Here is an 18,714-nt window from a genome sequence, read left to right as displayed (position 1 = left end):
GTAGTGTTAATTTGGGTGGGAGTCGGGTGTCAAGGGTGACATGGCACACAGGGGCCTCCAGGCTGGTCACAGGGGTTTTCTTTTGCCACTGATTACCCTGCACGCATGTTCCACCTGTGTCTCTTATGTATGTTCACATGCAAACTGTATTTCACAATACAAGACGGGAGAGCTGTATGTCAAAGTTTGCACAGAACCATCACTATAAAGCCTAACTACGTTCAAAACGATCTAGATAACACACCTAGGCAAATGGGTAACTTCAAGCTAAGACCCAACTGTAGCAGAGAAAGCAGGCAGGGGAAAAGCACCCGCACTGCAGGCCTTTCTAGTTGGTGATCAGAGCTGAAAGCATTTAAAATATACACAGGAAGGTAAGAAAAGGGCCCAGAGTATCTCAACTGGCCTCAGCAAGCAGGTGACCTGGGAAGCTACCTGGTTCCGCAGGCAGCTGTGGTACATGGAAGCCAGTCTGTGATGGATGGTGGCCGCGCGGTACTGACACAGGGGCTGGCGGGCAGACACCAGGTCCACGTCACAGTACTTGAGGGACTTCATCATGGCCTCGCTGACTTCTTTCTCAATCTGTTTTATTTTGAAGGGGCAGGAAAAAAAAAATGCTAAGCTCACAATCAGCTTGTAAGAATTCTCACAATGTTTATATACTGCTTGTCAAGAAAACGATGACAACAGATGCTCAGAATACTAAGACTGAAGAGTTCTGTTATAATCCAGCAAATCTCACTACCTGCTCCTGAGCTTTTCTGGATAGTGGAGCAAAGTCCTGCTGCAGAGTGGCCATAGTGAAGTAAGTGGTGGAAAGCTCCCAGTTCACTGAGTCCCACACGGCGGGGTGTATGTCTCGAGTCCCCAGCGACCTCAGAGCCTTCAAGTAGTAATCAACAGCCTGTGAAGGACAATGGGTAAATTATATGCCGATACTGCATTAAATAAAACACACTTTTGAAAACCATGCAGATGCCAATTTATCTTGGGGAGAATTCATAAAAGAATAATTCTATGAGAAAAGAAAAAACAAAAATCAATGAAAATATTTTCATGAAGTAAACCTTTGGTGCCACTTTCTTACTCTAGCTGATGCATAGAGATGCATTTTTTTCCTTTCCAAATGAAAATTACAGTTTATGTAATTTCTAGCAAACTAAAAAAAAAATTGATAATTATTTACTGCAAAAAGAAGTAACTCATCCCATGCTTCACCTCCCCATCCTCAAACACGGGGCCATTGCACTGACAGAGAAGCAAGCTAGTCAACCCCCAGTAGTAAGTTCCATATATCTGGTGTGTATTTAAACTCAAGTCTTTCTATATGTAAACTAAAAAAAAAAAAAAAAAAGACTTATTTTGATATACATTATGCATGAACATTCTTCCTGGATGTTATTTAAAATAGCTTCAAAATACTTTTAAATGCTCCTTTCCCACAACCTCTCCAACAATGGATACTACCATACGTCAAAAAATCTGGCAAATAGCCGGGCGTGGTGGTGCACACTTGTACTCCCCGTGCTTGGGAGGCTGAGATAGGAGGATAGCACAGGTTCGAAGCCAGCCTCAGCTACTTAGTGAGACCCCGTTTCCAAATAAAATATAAAATAGGTCTGGAAGTGTAGCCCTGGGGTTTTACCCCCCAGTACCACATTAAAAAAAAATTGGCAATTTAATAAGTCAACTTCAATTTTTCAATTTCATAAAAATTAATATTTTGAGGGTTTTCAAACATATTAGCCCTTTTATAGTATGAATTTTCTATTTGAGGTTATTTGCCTTTTTGTATTGGAGTGGCTTATTTTCAATGATCCTTGGTTCCTCTTTAGATGCTATGGGTACAATAACCTGATTTGTCATGTATGTGGTAAGCACTTTCCTTAGATGGCGGTGTGTTTTCCACTCTCTAAGTGGTGAAGCCCCCCGCCCCACCCCATCAACCTTCACCTCCATTCTCTTCTGGTGACTTTAGGTGTATTTCTCGTATCGATCCAGTCTGCTGGAGGTTTACTGGGATTGCACCATTCAATTCACTAAATCATCTTTAACAATTCAATATGCCATCTTCAACAATGAATGCTTACCCTTCATAAGCCAATTTTTTTTGTGTGTGGGTGTACTGGGGATCGAACCAAGAAGCATTCTACCTCTGAGCTATACCCTCAGCCCTTTTTGTTTTGAAACAGAGTCTTGATATGTTGATGAGCTAAGTTGCTGAGATTGGCCTAGAACCTGTGATGTTCCTGTCTCAACCTCCCGAGTACTGGGACTCCAGGCGTACGTCACGGTGCCCAGCTCTTGGGCCAGTTTCCAAGTATGTGAACAGGCTATCTAATCCTGTGCTACCACACTCCAGTTCAGTTATTTCTAGTTTTATAGTATTTTAGTGAAACATGGCCAGGTGTAAACGATGACAGACCCAACAGCCGAGGCCGCTATTACCTTGTTATAATACAAGCCCTCTTCGGGGGAAAATTCCCGCTTGAACTCGTCGCCCGCACCACAGTGTGCCTGCGCACAAATCCGCATGAGCCTGCCCGTGTTGCACAGCAGAAGGGCGGCGTTGGTAGCATCATCGATCGACTCGAAGTTGTGAATTCCCTTTTCAAAACAAGAAAAGCTTTTTTTCCACAACTGTTGTTCTGCGGCAGACACAGGCTTGCTCACTTCACAGGAAAGAAAGAGAACAAGGGCGTGAGCAGATATGGTGCGAGCCCGGCGCTGCCTCTCGGTGTGGCCGGAGCAGGCTAGGGTGCCTGGGGAGCCACCCCGTGGTCAGCGGCATGCTCTGCTCTTGACCGACACGGAGGGCCGCGTGTCCCCAGTTCACAGGCGAAGCCCGGGCCAGCTCAGAATGTGGCCGAGCGGGGGTGGGGCCTTCACAGAGGCAACCGAGGGGAGCGAGGCCCTGATCCACTACAACTGGTGTCCGGGGGCAGCAGGACTGTGCGCAGAGGAAGCGTGAGGGCCACCTGCGAGCCGAGGCAGGAAGCCCCAGAGGACCTGGCCTGCCAGCACTGCCCTTCAACTCCCAGCCTCGCAGGACGTTTCTGCTAAGCTGCCTGTCTGTGCCATTTTTAACTGGAGCCACAGTAGACTAATGCATCACTGAAGCAAATCCCTCATTATTAACAGACTAAAATTAAAATAAAACATGTGAGCAAAGCATTTGAAAGCTGTGGTCCTGTGGAGCCCCCCCCCCCTTCGTGGTACAGAGGATAGAATTCAGGGGTATTCACCTCTTAGCTACATCCCCAGCTCTTTTTAAATTCTGAAACCGGATCTATGTTGCTGAGGCTGGCTTCAAACCTGCGACCCTCCTACCCCAGCCTCCCAAGTACTGAGATTACAGGCATGTACCACCATGCCTAGCTTCCATGTGTTTTAAAAATAGTTCTCGTAAATAGTTTTTTTCCCCAATCCAACCCATGGAGTTTTAAGAGAAGATTCAGTCAGTCTTATCCAGTTTTCCTAGGTTCTTGACTGCCACTTTCCTGGCTTCCTCCTTCAGATGCCCCTTAAAGGGACAGGCTCTAGGGCTGGGTGTAGCTCTGGCAGAGCACGTACCCAGCACAAGGGAGGCCCTGGGCTCAATCCGCGAGTAGCCACGAGCAACTCCAGGGCCACGTCAGTCACGACGCACAGCCATATCATCTACCTGCAGTCCCTCTCACTGGGCCCAGCCTTTCTGTCCCGCCACTCTTGTGGCTTCAGCCATCGCACTCAGGGGAGCGGTTCCTGACCGTGCTGCATAAGCCCTACAGCTCTGCACAGGTTTCTAGTCCACGGCTAAGTCGGGCCTTCTCGCACCCATGCCAGCAGATGCCTCGCTCACCAGCCTGGTCCTCCACCCACACAGCTTCCTGCGACTCCCAACATGCTCGGCAGCCTCTGTCCCGGGCTCCTTCCAGAGCTACCTAAGCCCTGGAAAGGCTGCCTGCTGCCCGCCTTCACGCTGGCCTGCGGAGCGCACACCGCTCTGCTGCGCCCCGCCCCGCCCGGCCGCAGCTCCTCCCCCAGCTTCCCAAGACCCTGCAGCCTCAACAAGCCTCTCGGTCTGCATTCACGTTGGGCTTTCCAACCAGAAGGGGACCAGTTACATCTGACGCAGAGCCTGACACGAGGCGGGCCGTCCAAGTTGCTTCTGAGCTGACCAGATGGCCTGACGTGTCAAAAGTGATGGACGGTACTGAAATAATAAATCCCAAGGGAAAACAAGGTTTTCCCTTAATTTTATTTCTTGAGAACTATAAAAGATTCTCTAGTACTTGAAATACAGGGCCACAGTTTCTTATTTGACCCAGAAGAAATCGCACGACTCCCTAACAGAGACCCGGGCCTAGAGAGGAGACCCAGGGAGCTACTCACCCACTCTCTCGCTCTGCAACGCGGCGGCCTGATTCATGTAAAACACGCCGATCTCATTTCTAATGTTTCCCATTCTCTTCAACACTCGCACACGGTGCTCTGGATTTTGGCTTTTTAAGTCACTGAACTGCAAGATTTCGTGAGCGGCCTCGTAGCACTTACAGCTAACTGAAAGCTGGCTCTCCAAGTCTGTAGACAGGTCAGTTGCCCATGCGAACCCTTAAGAACAGAAAAAAGGAAACATCAACATAAGCCACAGGAATGCTTCATGTGAGCCAGACATCTTAAAGTAAAATTAAAAGATAACAGAAATATAGTATAATATACTAAGCTTCAACCAATACGACAAGATACCTAAATTTCATAAAGCTCTCTAAAAATATATTTCCTTAAAAGACAGACATTGAAGTATATTATCAACTACCAGATTTTATAGGCCGACCAGAGAACTAAAGTCATCTAGATAACATGGTAAAATGTTTTTTAAATTAATGGGGTCTGGGCATGGCGGCGCACGCTTGTACTCCTGGCATTTGGGAGGCTGAGACAGGAGGATCCAGGTTTGCAGCCAGCCTCAGCTACTTAGTGAGGCCCTTTGTAACTCAGTGAGACCCTGTTTCAAAATAAAGAATAAAAAATAGGGCTGGGGGTATAGCTCAGAGGTAGAAAGCTCCCGGGTTATATCCTCAGTACCACCAAAAAATAAAAAATAATGGGGCCAGGCATGGTGACGCACACTTGTAATCCTAGCATTTGGGAGGCTGAGACAGGAGGATTGCGGTTCAGGGCCAGCCTGAGCTACTTAGTGAGGCCCTTTGCAACTCAGTAGACCCTGTTTCAAAATAAAGAAAAACAGGGCTGGGGATGTAGCTCGGGGGTAGAATACCCCTGGCTTCCATCCCCAGCATCGCAAAAAAAAAAAGGCTGGGTGTGGTGACACATGCTTGTAATCCCAGCATTTAGGAGCCTGAGACAAGAGGATTGCCATTTGGGCCAGCCTCAGCTACTTAGTGAGCCCCTTTGCAACTCACTGAGACCCTGTTTCAAAGTAAAGAATAAAAAATAGGGCTGGGTATATAGCTCAGAGGTAGAATGCCTCTGGGTTCCATCCCTAGTACTGGAAAAAAAAAGTATGTATGTATGTATGTATGTATGTATGTATGTATGTATTTTGTGGTACTGGGGATGAAACTTAGGATGTTCTACCTTGGGCTACACCCCCAGCCCTATTTTTTTAGTCTTTTTATTTTTGAAACAGGGTCTCACTGAGTTACAAAGGGCCTGTCCGTGAGCTATCCTCCAGTTTCACCAAATGCTGGGATTACAAGTGTAGTCCACCACACTCAGCCTCATGCTTAATTTTTTTTTTTTTGTGGTGGTACTGGGGGTGGAACCCAGGGGCTTTTCTACCTCTGGGCAATACTCCCAGACCTATTTTATACTTTATTTGCAAACAGGGTCTCATAAGTTGGTGAGAGCCTCACTCAATAGCTGAGGCTGGCTTCGAACCTGTGCAATCCTCTTGTCTCAGCCTCCCACGCGCGGGGATTACAAATGTATACAACTACACCCGGTTTTCTCATGCTTGATTTTAAAACTAAACACCAAATGAAAACAAAATAGAGCAAATATTGAAATAGTAATATTTCTGCCACCTTTTGGATCTACCAGATAAGCCAGAGCTGCCTGGCTGACGTGTGAGAGCAGAGGCCGTGCGCGGCATACCCTGGCAACTGGACTCTCTGTGAAGGCTGTGCAGTAGCTCCTGGTCTTCCTTCGTCTGGTAGTTAAACTCCTCGAGGTGTGCTGCCCTGTTGTTGACGTTCTGGGCCAGCATGAGCTGGATATCCCCGCACAGGGTCAGATATTGCGAAAGAAAGAGCAGCACTTCAGAAAGCATGTTGGTGCAGAGGCAGCAATAGGTATCTATTAGGAAACACAGGGATGTTAAGAGCTAATGCACACAGGAAGTGAGCAAGCCCGTTACCCGCTAGAGTTGTGCACGACGGCATCACTAAGCTCACTTTATGTCCAGGAACACATGGCTCACGTATTTCAAAAGGAGATGTTAAACCAGGGTGAGCAGAGCCGGGCGTGGTGGCGCACGCCTGTGATCCCCGCGCTCGGGAGGCTGAGACAGGAGTTCTGGCAGCCTCGGCTCTGCTCAGGTTCGAAGCCAGCCTCGGCTACTTAGTGAGGCTCTCAGCAACTTAGTGAGACCCTGTTTCCAAATAAAGTATAAAAATAGGTCTGGGAGTGTAGCCTGGAGGCAGAAAGCCTTTGGGTCCCATCCCCAGTACCAAAAACAATAACAACAACAACAAAAAACCCACTGTGAGCAGGACATAAAATACAAAGACACCTACGCAGGACTGAGAAAAGTCGCTGTAAGGATCGACTGTCACCACGGAACAGAGGTGGAGGTCCGCTGTGACCGATGCCGGGGGCCTCCCTCCCCACGCCTCCTGCACACTCGTGACGGTGGCTTACCGTGGCTCTGCAAAGCCAGCTTGATGTACCGCAACGCTCTCCCATATTTCTGAAGACTCATGGCAGCGTCAGACAGAACGTAATAGGCCTTTGATGACTTGAGGATCAGCTGAAGCTTCATCTTATGCTGCCAAGAACCAGGGGTCATTCCAGACTGACTGGAGCAGTTCCCCTTCTGGAGGGAGCCCACTGGGACACGGGAAGACAGTGCACTTTATCTGAACGGTGAGTATTATTTCAATCACAAAGGCTTTCAAATTAATTATTTTAAAACAATTGAAACTATTCAAAAAGGAGGAAGAGTAAGGTTCAAACTGGAACTACAACTTGAGACTAACACAGAGGGAATTTAAGACTTTAACTTCAAAGCCCACATGTTCTTCATGAAGTGACATTCCTGAGGAACAGACTCAGCCATTTAAAAGTGACGCCTCTAGCCAACGCTGTGAGGCCCACGGTTCTCAGCGCTCTGCCGACATTAACATTTGATCCTAGTAACAACCTTATGAAGTAGGTGCTAATTTGATCTTCAGTTTGAGAGAGAAAAGACAGCTCAAAAAAGTGGAAAAACTTGCCCAAGCAAGGCAAGGCCTGAAGCAGGAGTCTGGTCTCTAAGGCCGCGTTCTCTCTCAACGCTCCCTTGCTACCAATGCGACAATTTCTTAGACCTCTACAGGCTAAAAGCATTAATTCCTCACAGTGGGTCACAGGCAGATGTACTTTCTTTATGCTTTTACTGGAAATATTTATGAAAGATCAAGACGATCCTGCTTTGTTGTGAATGAAAGGGTACGCTCCCAATTCTTGATCATAGGACATCCTTTCTCTCAATTCCTGTCAATGAATACCTGAATAGACTAAGTCTGCAACTGATCAGGCACCAGTGTGCTAGTCTATGGAAGGCCTTATTCGCACATCAATTCAACTTACTTTTGTCCAGAAACAAGGCCATCTGCTTCTCTAGGCCCTCAGGACCCCCCCTTGTGGACTCATCTTCATACTTTAAAGGGATTGGGGTGCTGGGGTCAGCTGCTGGCAGGTCACCCTCTTTTTTGATGCTGCTATCTACAGACTTTAAACCCTTAAAAAAAGGAAAAGATTTACTACATAACTTAATAGTCAAATGAAAACCAAAGGCTGAATTCCTATTTCAAAACCCAACTTTGCAAAACTAGAATTTGAGAAAAACTTATTTAGCTTCTACATTAAACTCAAAGAAAAAAAAAAAACCACAACAGAACATCATTCAGAAAACACTTGGGCACCAGCGAGCAAGTGCTACCTGCATATGAGACAGAAACTTCACTGAAAAAGCGAGGGTAAAACATGGACGTACCTCCAGGACATAGCTAAGAACAAGCCTACAGCGCTCTTCTGTGTCGTGGCACACCGGGAATGCACAGCTGGGCTTCAGAAACAAATATTGACATCGTCAATACGCTGCGATACAACACACTTCCTGGCCCTCACCTGGGAGTTACTAAAACTCTACAAACCAATCATTCATTCATTTATTTATTGTGGGACTAGTGATTTAAGTCAGGGGCATTCTACCTCCAGACCTAATTTATTTTTATTCTGAAACAGGGTCTTGCTAGCTTGACGAGAGTCTCACTATCTGCTGAGGCTGTCCTTGTACCTGCACTCCTCCTGTCTCGGCCTCCCAAGTACTGGGATTACAAGCGTGCGCCACCATGCCTGGCTTAGAAACCAACAATTTAGAAAGGTACTAGTTTTATAGAGTCAAGCAGTCAAATACTTCCTAAGCACCCACTGTGTGCCTGAGACAAGAAGGCAGGAGTACCTGGGTATAGGAAGCCTATATTCTAGTGACGGGAGAGGAACACAAAACAAAAGGACTCTGAGTACGGAGGGCTCCCTGAAAGATAGAGACAGCATGCTTCCACCAAAAAGTCTGGGGCGGTCTCCCAGGCGGCAACGTTTCAATAAAAACGTAAGCCAGGAATCGGGCAGCCTGGGAAAGGTGTTTTCAGCAGAAGCCAATGCCAGCAAATACAAAGACCTCTATGATCTTGAAGCTCTTGACAGGCAAGAGGCTGGTGTGGCTGTGGCACAGGAAAGGGAAAGTGAAGGAAGAGAGAGCCAGAGAGAGAGAGGCCATGCTTTAGAGCAGCCAGGTATCCTCACAAAACTCAGCTGGATAGTTTCCAGCTGGAAGTTAAACTCGGAACCTAAGAAACTATCTGTAAATATCACTGTATTTCAGTCCAGAGAACCACCAGAATTCCTTTAAGGCCAACCTGGCTCTACCATGGGGAGGCAGAATATGGGAAAGTACGCTGGCAATGAAGTAAGAGTAGAAGGCCAACGCGACCCTGGCAAGAGAACCTGGAAGGGTGTGCGGCGTCAGGGCCCGTCTGGTCCTGACCAGGGCAGAGGCATGGCCAAGATCACAGAAAAAGTGCTGTTCTGTACAGCAAAGGATAACCTGCCAGACTTCTCTCCATGTGCAGCGGGGTCAAACTGCTATACCCCTTTCTCTAGTCTATGTTCACCAAGCAACCTACGTCCGCTATTTTCCAGCAACTCAAGAACTGGACAGAAGTACTTTGGAGACAAGGCTTCCGCTATACACGAGTCGCGGGAAGAAAACCCCTCACGTAAAACTAGTATGTAAGCCGGGCGTGGTGGGGCACCTGAAATCCCAGTACCTGGGAGCCCGACACAGGAGGATCACAGGTTCAAGGCCAGCCCCTGCAACTTAGTGAAGCCCAACTTACTAAGACCCTGTTTCAAAAATAAAAAATAAGATAAGGCTGGGGGTGTAGCTGAGAGGTAGAATGCCTGTGGATGCGATACTGTCTGTGTGCCTGCGTCTGTCTGCCTGCCTGCCTGCCTGCCTGCCTCTGCCTCTGCCTCTGCCTCTGCCTCTGCCTCTGCCTCTGCCTCTCCCTCTCCCTCTCCCTCTCCCTCTCCCTCTCCCTCTCCCTCTCCCTCTCCCTCTCCCTCTCCCTCTCCCTCTCCCTCTCTCTCTCTCTCTCTCTCTCACACACACACACACACACACACACACGGCTGGTTTATTTATATAACGTGGGTCAGCAGTTACCCTCAGGACCATTCTACTCCACTGCAGGGTTCTAAAACCTAGTTTTAGATTAAAAGCTAATAATTATTAGAAGCTGGATTATAAATGATGTACTGAAGTAATGCTAGGCTTTGAGTAACTAATTATATTCAATTAAAAATTACTTGTTTTTCAATCGATAGAACTTTAATATAAATTCTACCGTGCGTACTCTGATCTGATGAATGGATTTGTATTTTTCGGGTACTGACAATTCTCCAACAGACTTAATTATCGCTACTGCCTTGTTGTCGTCCGTGGGGTCGGAGCTGGCGCCGTAGGCCCCGTTTTCATCACTGTCTGGCATCTCCTCCTCCTCCTCGCTGTAACTTTCATCTGAGTTCTCATTTAAAGGAGACTCTGAACTCTCTTGCTTTTTCGGTTCATCCAATTGAAAAAGTTCTGAAAGCATGTAATTGGCCGAAGCAATAATCTTATAAAAAGAAAAAAGAAACATGCATCATTAAAACTGTCTCACAATTGGGAGAGAAGTCAGCTTCCCACAACACTAACAAGCTGCGGGACGCGGCCCGCACACAGTCTGTGTCCAACACACAGGCTGCAATGCTCCCCAGAAACTCCCCTCACACACGTACTCCAACACACAGGCTGCAGTGCTCCCCAGAAACGCCCCGCTCACACACGTACTCCAACACACAGGCTGCAGTGCTCCACAGAAACGTCCCGCTCACACACGACAGGCTGCAGTGCTCCACAGAAACGCCCCACTCACACACGTACTCCAACACACAGGCTGCAGTGCTCCACAGAAACGTCCCGCTCACACACGACAGGCTGCAGTGCTCCACAGAAACGCCCCACTCACACACGTACTCCAACACACAGGCTGCAGTGCTCCACAGAAACGTCCCGCTCACACACGACAGGCTGCAGTGCTCCACAGAAACACCCCACTCACACACGTACTCCAGGAGCAAGAGCGCTGTGAAAGCCCTCTGCGCTAATAGTTTTCTTACTTTATTATTCTACTCTGAGCCCTCCCTCTGAAAAAAGACGGCCACTGTATTTCACTGGAGACAAGCAAAAGCATTTAAGTATGGACTACCACAACTAAAATGCTCGCAATTTTCACCCCACACCAAGCGAGAAACCAGAATTTCTCTTTATAAACTATAAAATAATACACATTTATTTATTTATTTTTGTGGTACTGAGGAATGAACTCAGGGGCATTCTACCTCCAAGCTACACCCGTTCCTATTTTATTTTCATTTTGAAATGGGAACTTGCTAGGTTGATAAGTCTCACTACTTTGCAGAGGCCGCCTTCTAATCTGCGACCCTCCGGTCTCAGCCTCCCAAGTACAGGGATTACAGGCGTGTGCCCCCAGGCCTGGCTCAAGTCTGTCTTTAGTAGGAAGCTAAGATTTACCACATGATCTATAGTCTAGGGGAAAGAAGTCACTAGAGTAAATGAGAAAGTCCATCCTGACAGCTCTTAAAATCAACATTTATTTATGATCATTTATTTCATGCTCTCAGTTATTTATTCTTAATCATAAACACCTTTTTTTGGTATTGGGGATTGAACTCAGGGGCATTCTATCTCCAAGATACACCTCCAGCCCTATTTTCATTCTTTATTTTGAAACAGGGCCTCAATAAGTCGCTGTGGCTGGTCACGAACCTGCAATCCTCCTGTTTTAGCCACCCAAGTACTGGGATTACAAATTGCACTGCCAAGCCTGGCTTATAGACACTTTTACATAACTTTTACATAAACCAAGTATCACTGACCATCACCTCCTAAATCAGCAATTAGATACTGAAATCAGAAATTGTTTTGCACTTGTCATCTCAGGTACTTGGGAGGCTGAGGCAGGATGTTGGGAGTTTGTGGCCAGCCTGGACAACATAAAAGCCCACTTAAAATTTAAAAAACATTCTGAGTTTGATCTCTCAGATAATCTTTTTCTCCAAACTGGATGTGGCTGCAATTAAAATTAACTTGGAAATTAACACCATTCTAAGATGCTTTTATGGAATGTGAACCTTATTTACGTTAACAAATGTTAACATGGTTCATCTGTATGAATACATCTTTTCAAAGACATAAGTTTTGTAAGAGTATTAAGCAAAGAGAAATCAGCACTATGGTTAGAATTACATGAAATCTAAATATATGTAACAAGAGGCTGACACAGGAGGACTGCAGCTCCTGGACAGCCTCAGCTACTTAGTGAAGCCCTTTGCAACTCAGTGAGACTGTTTCAAAATAAAGAATAAAAAATAGGGCTGGGGGGTGGAGCTCAGAGGTAGAATGCACCTGGGTTCCATCCCCAGTACTACAAAAACATACACACACACATATATATATATGAAACACAGCCATCCAAAATAACTATATTGTGATCCACACATGGAATTTTAATTTTTTACCTCCGGGTTATACTCCCAGACCTATTTTATATTTTTTATTTGGAAACAGGGTCTCTTAAGCCAGTGAGGTTGGCTTCAAACCTGTGCGATCCTCCTGTCTCTGCCTTCCAAGCGCGGGGATTACAAGCATGTGCCACCAGGCCCGACAGTTTTAATTTTTTAGTAGCTTTGTTAAAATGTACATCTGATCAATTTTAATATTATACTTGATTCAATATTCAAAACATATTCAACATATGTGTCCTCCTCAAAATCACCACGTATTCCGCTGAGGCCTCTGAGGCTGGGATCGGAGCCTGCCGTGAGGCAAGGCCGGTGCTGGGGCTTCCGAGGCCGTGATCGGAGCCTGCCGAGGGGTTAGGCTGGTGCCAGGGCCAGCAGCCGACATCGGAGCCTGCTGTGAGGCAAGGCCGCTATTGAGGCCTCTGAGGCTGGGATCAGAGCCTGCCTTGAGGTTAGGCTGGTGCTGGGGCCACCGAGGCCGAGATTGGAGCCAGCCGAGGGGTTAGGCCGGTGTCGGGGCCAGCGAGACCAGAATCGGGGCCTCCCATGAGGCAAGGCCGCTGCTTGAGCCAGTGAGGTCTGGATCAGTCCACTGGGTAGCCAGGCCACTACTGGGGCCGTCAAGAGTGGGATTGGTACTTGCAACGCGGCATGCACAGGCAAATATCACAGAAAATAAAAACCAGATTCTTCCCCTAATCAGCAATAACTAGGAGGAAAGGGGCAACAGGAAGAGGTCGAGCTATAGAAAGGGCCCTATACTGAAGCAATTAAGGTGACCAATCAGAGGGTATGGAATAGGGGAGGATGGAGCCTCTTTAAAAGGCAGGAGGTACATAAACAAATGTATCAAAGTTAATCACCAAACAAGCATGGGATCGAGGGAGGGGGAGGGAATGGGACGGGGGCTGGATGAGGGCTAATTGGATGATGTGTGCTTGTATATCCTCTCAAGTCTTGTTTTCCAATGTGATGTATGAGTACAATGCACCAATAAAAATAAATTAAAAAAAATCACCACATATTTTGCACTGATAGCACATCACAACCAGAATAAGCCCATCGTTAGTGCTCAAGAGACATGCGGGTTACTGGCTGCCATACTGGATAGGGTGGTCGTGGAATGTGAGCTAGAGGCTTTACTATCTAGGCAACAATTCTCTAAAGAATGCTAGAATTTTTAGAAAGCATATAAATGTTAATCTTACTTGAGGATGTCTGCTTTTGTCCAGCAGTTTAACACAATTAAGAAGCAATGTTCTAATAGTCCCATAGTGCTTCTTATTTTGATTCTTCTTCATCATCATGTTACAAGCAACCCTGAAAGAAACGTCTTTTATCATTCTCTGCAAGACCCAAGTCTAGCCACACTCCGGTATCTTTCTAGGAGAATAAAGGCTATACAAACAACTACTGCTTACCCACCTACTTTTTGTTTGTGAATCAAAAGTTGATACTGTACTTTCACATAAGACAGTTGACACTCTGGTACAATGTGTCTCTGTGTATGTGTGTCTGCCTGTCTCTCTGTCTCTCTCTCCACACATGCACACACTTACATGAAAATAAAAAGTACTTACAGGACTTGGTGTGGACAGTGTGGCTATACACTTTAAGCTTTATCTATGGCTACTTCATCTTAAGTTCTGAAACACTCACTTATACAAGAGGATGGCCACTGGCATTGTGAACGGGTTCTGGTATTTGTCTTCAGTCTCTTCACAAAGAGTAGTGAGGTCGTAGAGCTTCACGATATCACTGCCGCTGGCTGAGAGAAAGACAGAGCTCATTGCACAGCGGTCACCCGATCAATCACCCGGATCTTCATTCAAGATTTAGCTTACCTTTAAAGAGCCAATAGGTATGTCCTTCTTTGGTACAATTAGATTTCAGAAATGACAAAATATTCTGTGCAATGTCTTTTATGACTTTAGTAGAAAAATTAGAGTTTTCCAAATTGGGAATCTCTTCTGTTTTTATCATTTCATATTTCTGTAAAACACAGATGGAAGGCAGTTTGAGAGAACTTGAGGCAGCAGAAAGCAATGCACAGCTCCTGTGAACAGTGACCTATGGAACACGTGGCTTCAGCGCTTCCCTGCTCCAGTACCCAGAGGGAGCTGGCCCATGCCGAGCACAGTGGTCCCATGGAGACACCGTCCAGGGGCCCCCACCAGGTGTAGTGCTTCAGATTTGGGCACAACTGTACTTCTAACACAGCGCCAAGAGCACCAAATGCGTCCTATTCACTCGAATGATTTTCAGCTAGGAAGATGGTAAAATGAAGGTTGAATTTGTATTTTCATGAAAGTAAACATATATTTCTGGCCTTTTCTTTCCCCAAATTAAACTAGAATCAATGGCTTGAGAGAAGAATGTCACTTGGGACAACCCAGTAGCCACTTCTCGTCCTCGGAGCCGTGGACTCCACTCCTTGGCAGGAAGAGAGGGTGGAGGCCGAGGGATGGTACTGCTATTGCCAACGTGCCTCCATATTTTTTCTCGTTTGTCTTCTGTGCAGGCTTCTCTAAATGTCTCTGACCACATCTTCTCGAGTACTGTAAGGCTAGAAACCCCGAAGCAAGTGGCATGTTACCCCCAGACAGCCTTGCTTCTGGCTGGCTTCCATCCTTCCTAGTCCATCCAGCCCCAGTGCTGCTGCTCCCTTCCTCCCTTACCGCACTAGTCTGGTTCTCCCTCTCTCTTGGAGGTGCCTACGCTTACCCCCGTAAGGAAGGGCTCCAGTGTATGATGTTAATAGATTCTAGGGGATGAAACCCATTCGTGCCCAGGCACATGACACTTCAATCTATTCTGTAGCCCTTCTCTAAAGGCTGTATCTTCAAAATGCTAACTGGACATTTTTATGATCTCCTCTACCTGAACATGTAATAAAAACCCATTTCCTTCCCTGCCTATACCAATTTGATGCCCCTATCTTAGTAAATCATACAACCCGTACCCTGGTCTCAGAACTAAATTCTCTGCCCTCGAGCTTCTCCCTGCCTGCCACAGTAATACTTTACCCATCTCCCTTGCCCCTGCCACAAGCCTCTCACTAGATGCTGCCATTTAGGGGGATGAGGTGACAGAGGTTCTCAACCAGGGCTGCAAATCAGAGTCATGTACAAAGCTTCTGGAAAAGAAACACAGATATCAGCGATCCTGAGACACAGATACACAGAGCCCAGGAAGTGACTTTTTGTTTTCTTTTTTGGTACTGGGAATTGAACCCAAGGACACTGTACCTCTGATCTACACCCTCAGCCCTTTAAATTTTTTTTTTGTTGTTGTTGTTGTTGTTTCAAACAGGGTCTTGCTAAGTTGCTGAGGCTGGCTTTGAACCTGCAATCCTCCTGTTTTAACCATGTCCAGCCAAAAAGCATATTTCTCAAGAGGACTCCAGTGATTCTGAAGTACAACCCAAGAATCACTGGGTGAAAGCACAGTGGCTAAAAGCATGGCCTTCGGCAGATGCAAGTTCAAATACGGGTATCGCCACTTGTTAGAGATGGACTCTGGGCCGGGCATGGTGTCGCACGCTTGTAATCCCAGCATTCGGGAGGCTGAGACCGGAGGATCACGGTTCGTGGACAGCCTCAGCTATTTAGGTAGGCCCTCTGCAACTAAGTGAGACCGTTTCAAAATAAAGAAGAAAAAATAGGGAAGGGGGTATAGCTCGAAGGTCAAATGCCTCTGGGTTCCATCCTCCCCCCAAAAAAGTAGAAATGGACCCTGGGCAACTCATTTGCTCTCGAGCCTCAGTTTTCCTCTCTGAGAAACTGGAATAACAGTACATGAGGTAGCTAAGAAAACTGAGAAGGTAAGGCATGTAAAGCACCTAGCAAGATACCTAGAACAAAATAAGCACCCAACAATTGCCAGCTATGATCACCACTGAGTCTTTACACTCCCCTGCAATATAGGCACACACACTATTCACAAAAGAATTGCAATACCTCTCCACTCCTCCCTGCCTGTCCTACATGCCATCTCCAAATTAATATTCCAACACAATGAACTTTCACATCCCAGAGGCAAAGCCTTTACTGATTCCAGATTACCAGCTGGACCAAACCCAAACTCCTTAGCTCAGCACACAAAAGTCTCTGTTTTCTGGCCATGACCTCTCCAACTATTCTGTTACCTGAATCCTGTGTGCCCTGGCTGGATTTGTATTATCAAGTCCTTCACTTACTGATTCAAGTCTTTAAAAGTCCAGCTCTTAAATTCTGACACTCTAGTCATTTCAAGACCCAGTTAATATGTCACTTCTTCCCCAAAGTCTTCCCTCCAGGCTAACCCAGAGCAGTGTCACCCTTCTGACAGCCGCCCTGGAGTCCAGCCACCTCCTGTCTCCCGCCGTTCTCTCTGCACATCATGACTTCACATCGGATTATATCTGAGTGGTGAGAAAACTCATTCCGTTCCCACCAATGTTTGTAATGAGGATAAAAAGCTTCTAAATAGAATGTGCTCCATACGAATTTGCCATCTGCCTTATGTAATTTCCCCTGCGGCTTTCCCCTAAAACTCTGCATACACTAAGTATGTATTCATATAATTCATAAACACACATCGCATAGACATTTTCAGTTAATTATTACTTGGTATTAGAGTTCTAAGTTGTTATACTTGTGTAACACCTAGAATTCTGCTATCAACTTAAATGTGAAACACTCAAATTTTTATTTATTCATAACTTTCTTCACTATCAAAAATAGACATTAGTATTTTCGGGCCTTAAAACCGGAGTGAGGTACTCTTTGCACCAATTTGCTTTTGAAAGATAATGAGAAAAGTCACATTGTATCTTACCTGTACAATTCCATTGACATGAAAACACATCACAAGCTCTGGCACATTGCATATCAAGTTGTCCAGCCAATAGTCAATTCCAGTTAGCACATTAATTGGCTTGTTGTTATCCCTAAAAATACACATTTCTAGTGTTATTAGGTTTAGTATTTTACTCTATTCTCCCTCCCTGGATGGAAAATGCCATACATGCTTCCCTGCTACTGACAGCGGCACAGAGAGCCCAGTGGCTGTGTTACATCAAACAGCTTTCCAACAGCTTTGAAACTGGAACGGGTAAGTTTTCAGTAACAGAAAGAAATGTGAGGATGATGGTGAGCCTGCTGCACGCTCCTCAAACTGCGTGCGCAGAACTGACCAGAGTACACAGTGTGCCAGGTCAGAACTCACGCTGGCCGATGTAAATGTGCCCACGAGGAGCACTAGGAAAGCGCCCCCCCATTAGTTAACAGGAAGCTGGCAAACACTTCCTTTCCTAATTAAATCTACTCACACAAGGTGTAGATTCAAATATAAACCTACACCCGCCCCCAGGCCTCTGGCTCCTCAATTAGGCCTAGAATTAGAACTTAGCTATCAGCTTCCAGCATTTGCTCAGAGTGGCCCCTTCCTTATTGCAGCCATTTCAACTGGCAGGGAAAGGAGGGAGGTGGAGGAGGATGCTCGAGGAGACACGGGAAGCAGACAAGTCACTGATGCTAAAGGCAGCACTTAAGTACGTAACCTAAGCACAGGGGCACGCTGTTGGCTTACCTGAGACGCAAGCTGACCGCTGGGTATCTGCCTCCACCAAAAATAGGCATGTTGGAGCCCACCAACATGTGGATATCTTCAAATGTCCACAGAATATTTCGAACAAAATCATTTTTAAGACCCTTTGATTTAAAATGGGAAAGATTATAATAAACACAAGATCCACAACTTTCCCCCATGATCCACAGGAAGACCAGAAGGAAAAGACAAGGAGACAGAGAAAGTTCCCAGAGCTGTCAGAGACGTGTAGAGAGCAATTCTTAGGATCAAGTGGGCTTGTTCCCTATCAATTCCAGCCAAGGCTGTCTAAATGCAGATGTGGACCAGGGACTCTCTGTTACCTGACTGTCCTCCCCGTCACTGAATAAAGCAGTCAGGTTTTGTTCTCTGGGCGCTGAGGCCACGTGCCCCACTATGTATGAGGGCTCGAGAGGCTCACTTCCCTGTGAAAAGTGCAAGGAGAAGGGGTGATTCTGCTGCCCAAACCTCCAAGATGACCTAAACATCACAGCGCACCTCAGATCCACCTGCGTGGACTAAACACAGACCTCGGTGCTAATCACCGAGTGCTCCGCCCTGCTGTGCAGGCATGTGCCAACAGCCTGCTGCTGAGGTGTGCCCAGCCCTAGACGGGGCAGCTCTCACGTTCTGTTAAGCCTCGTTTCCTCCTTCACAAGTTCTAAGAAAGCGTCATTCTTTTTTATCTTATTGCTTTAGTGGAGACAAGTTATCACCCTATGGGTCACAACCCAAAACTGTTAGTCAATATGGTTTATATTTCTTAAG

At 46.3% G+C, this 18,714-nt stretch overlaps 1 protein-coding gene across 1 annotated transcript in view; it reads right to left on the bottom strand.

Moving 5' to 3' along the window:
* The window catches only part of EDRF1 (erythroid differentiation regulatory factor 1), a gene marked incomplete at both ends in the record, with an annotated part of 37,541 nt that overhangs the window by 9,884 nt on the left and 8,943 nt on the right, over positions 1-18,714 (bottom strand). The window contains 15 exons of the mRNA XM_080694699.1: positions 436-585; positions 749-907; positions 2,452-2,675; positions 4,378-4,596; positions 6,103-6,303; positions 6,868-7,056; positions 7,798-7,948; positions 8,204-8,275; positions 10,128-10,388; positions 13,566-13,677; positions 14,017-14,125; positions 14,202-14,349; positions 17,176-17,287; positions 17,929-18,050; positions 18,270-18,371. Of these exons, the coding sequence (XP_080550825.1) occupies positions 436-585; positions 749-907; positions 2,452-2,675; positions 4,378-4,596; positions 6,103-6,303; positions 6,868-7,056; positions 7,798-7,948; positions 8,204-8,275; positions 10,128-10,388; positions 13,566-13,677; positions 14,017-14,125; positions 14,202-14,349; positions 17,176-17,287; positions 17,929-18,050; positions 18,270-18,371 (2,331 nt within the window). The remainder of the gene's footprint in view (positions 1-435; positions 586-748; positions 908-2,451; positions 2,676-4,377; positions 4,597-6,102; positions 6,304-6,867; positions 7,057-7,797; positions 7,949-8,203; positions 8,276-10,127; positions 10,389-13,565; positions 13,678-14,016; positions 14,126-14,201; positions 14,350-17,175; positions 17,288-17,928; positions 18,051-18,269; positions 18,372-18,714) is intronic.

The sequence above is a fragment of the Muscardinus avellanarius genome, assembly GCF_963383645.1.
Source record: "Muscardinus avellanarius genome assembly, chromosome: 4".
In the NCBI taxonomy this organism is placed as follows: domain Eukaryota; kingdom Metazoa; phylum Chordata; class Mammalia; order Rodentia; family Gliridae; genus Muscardinus; species Muscardinus avellanarius.
Note: the sequence above shows the minus strand (reverse complement) of the source record. Positions and strands in the feature narration are given on the sequence as shown.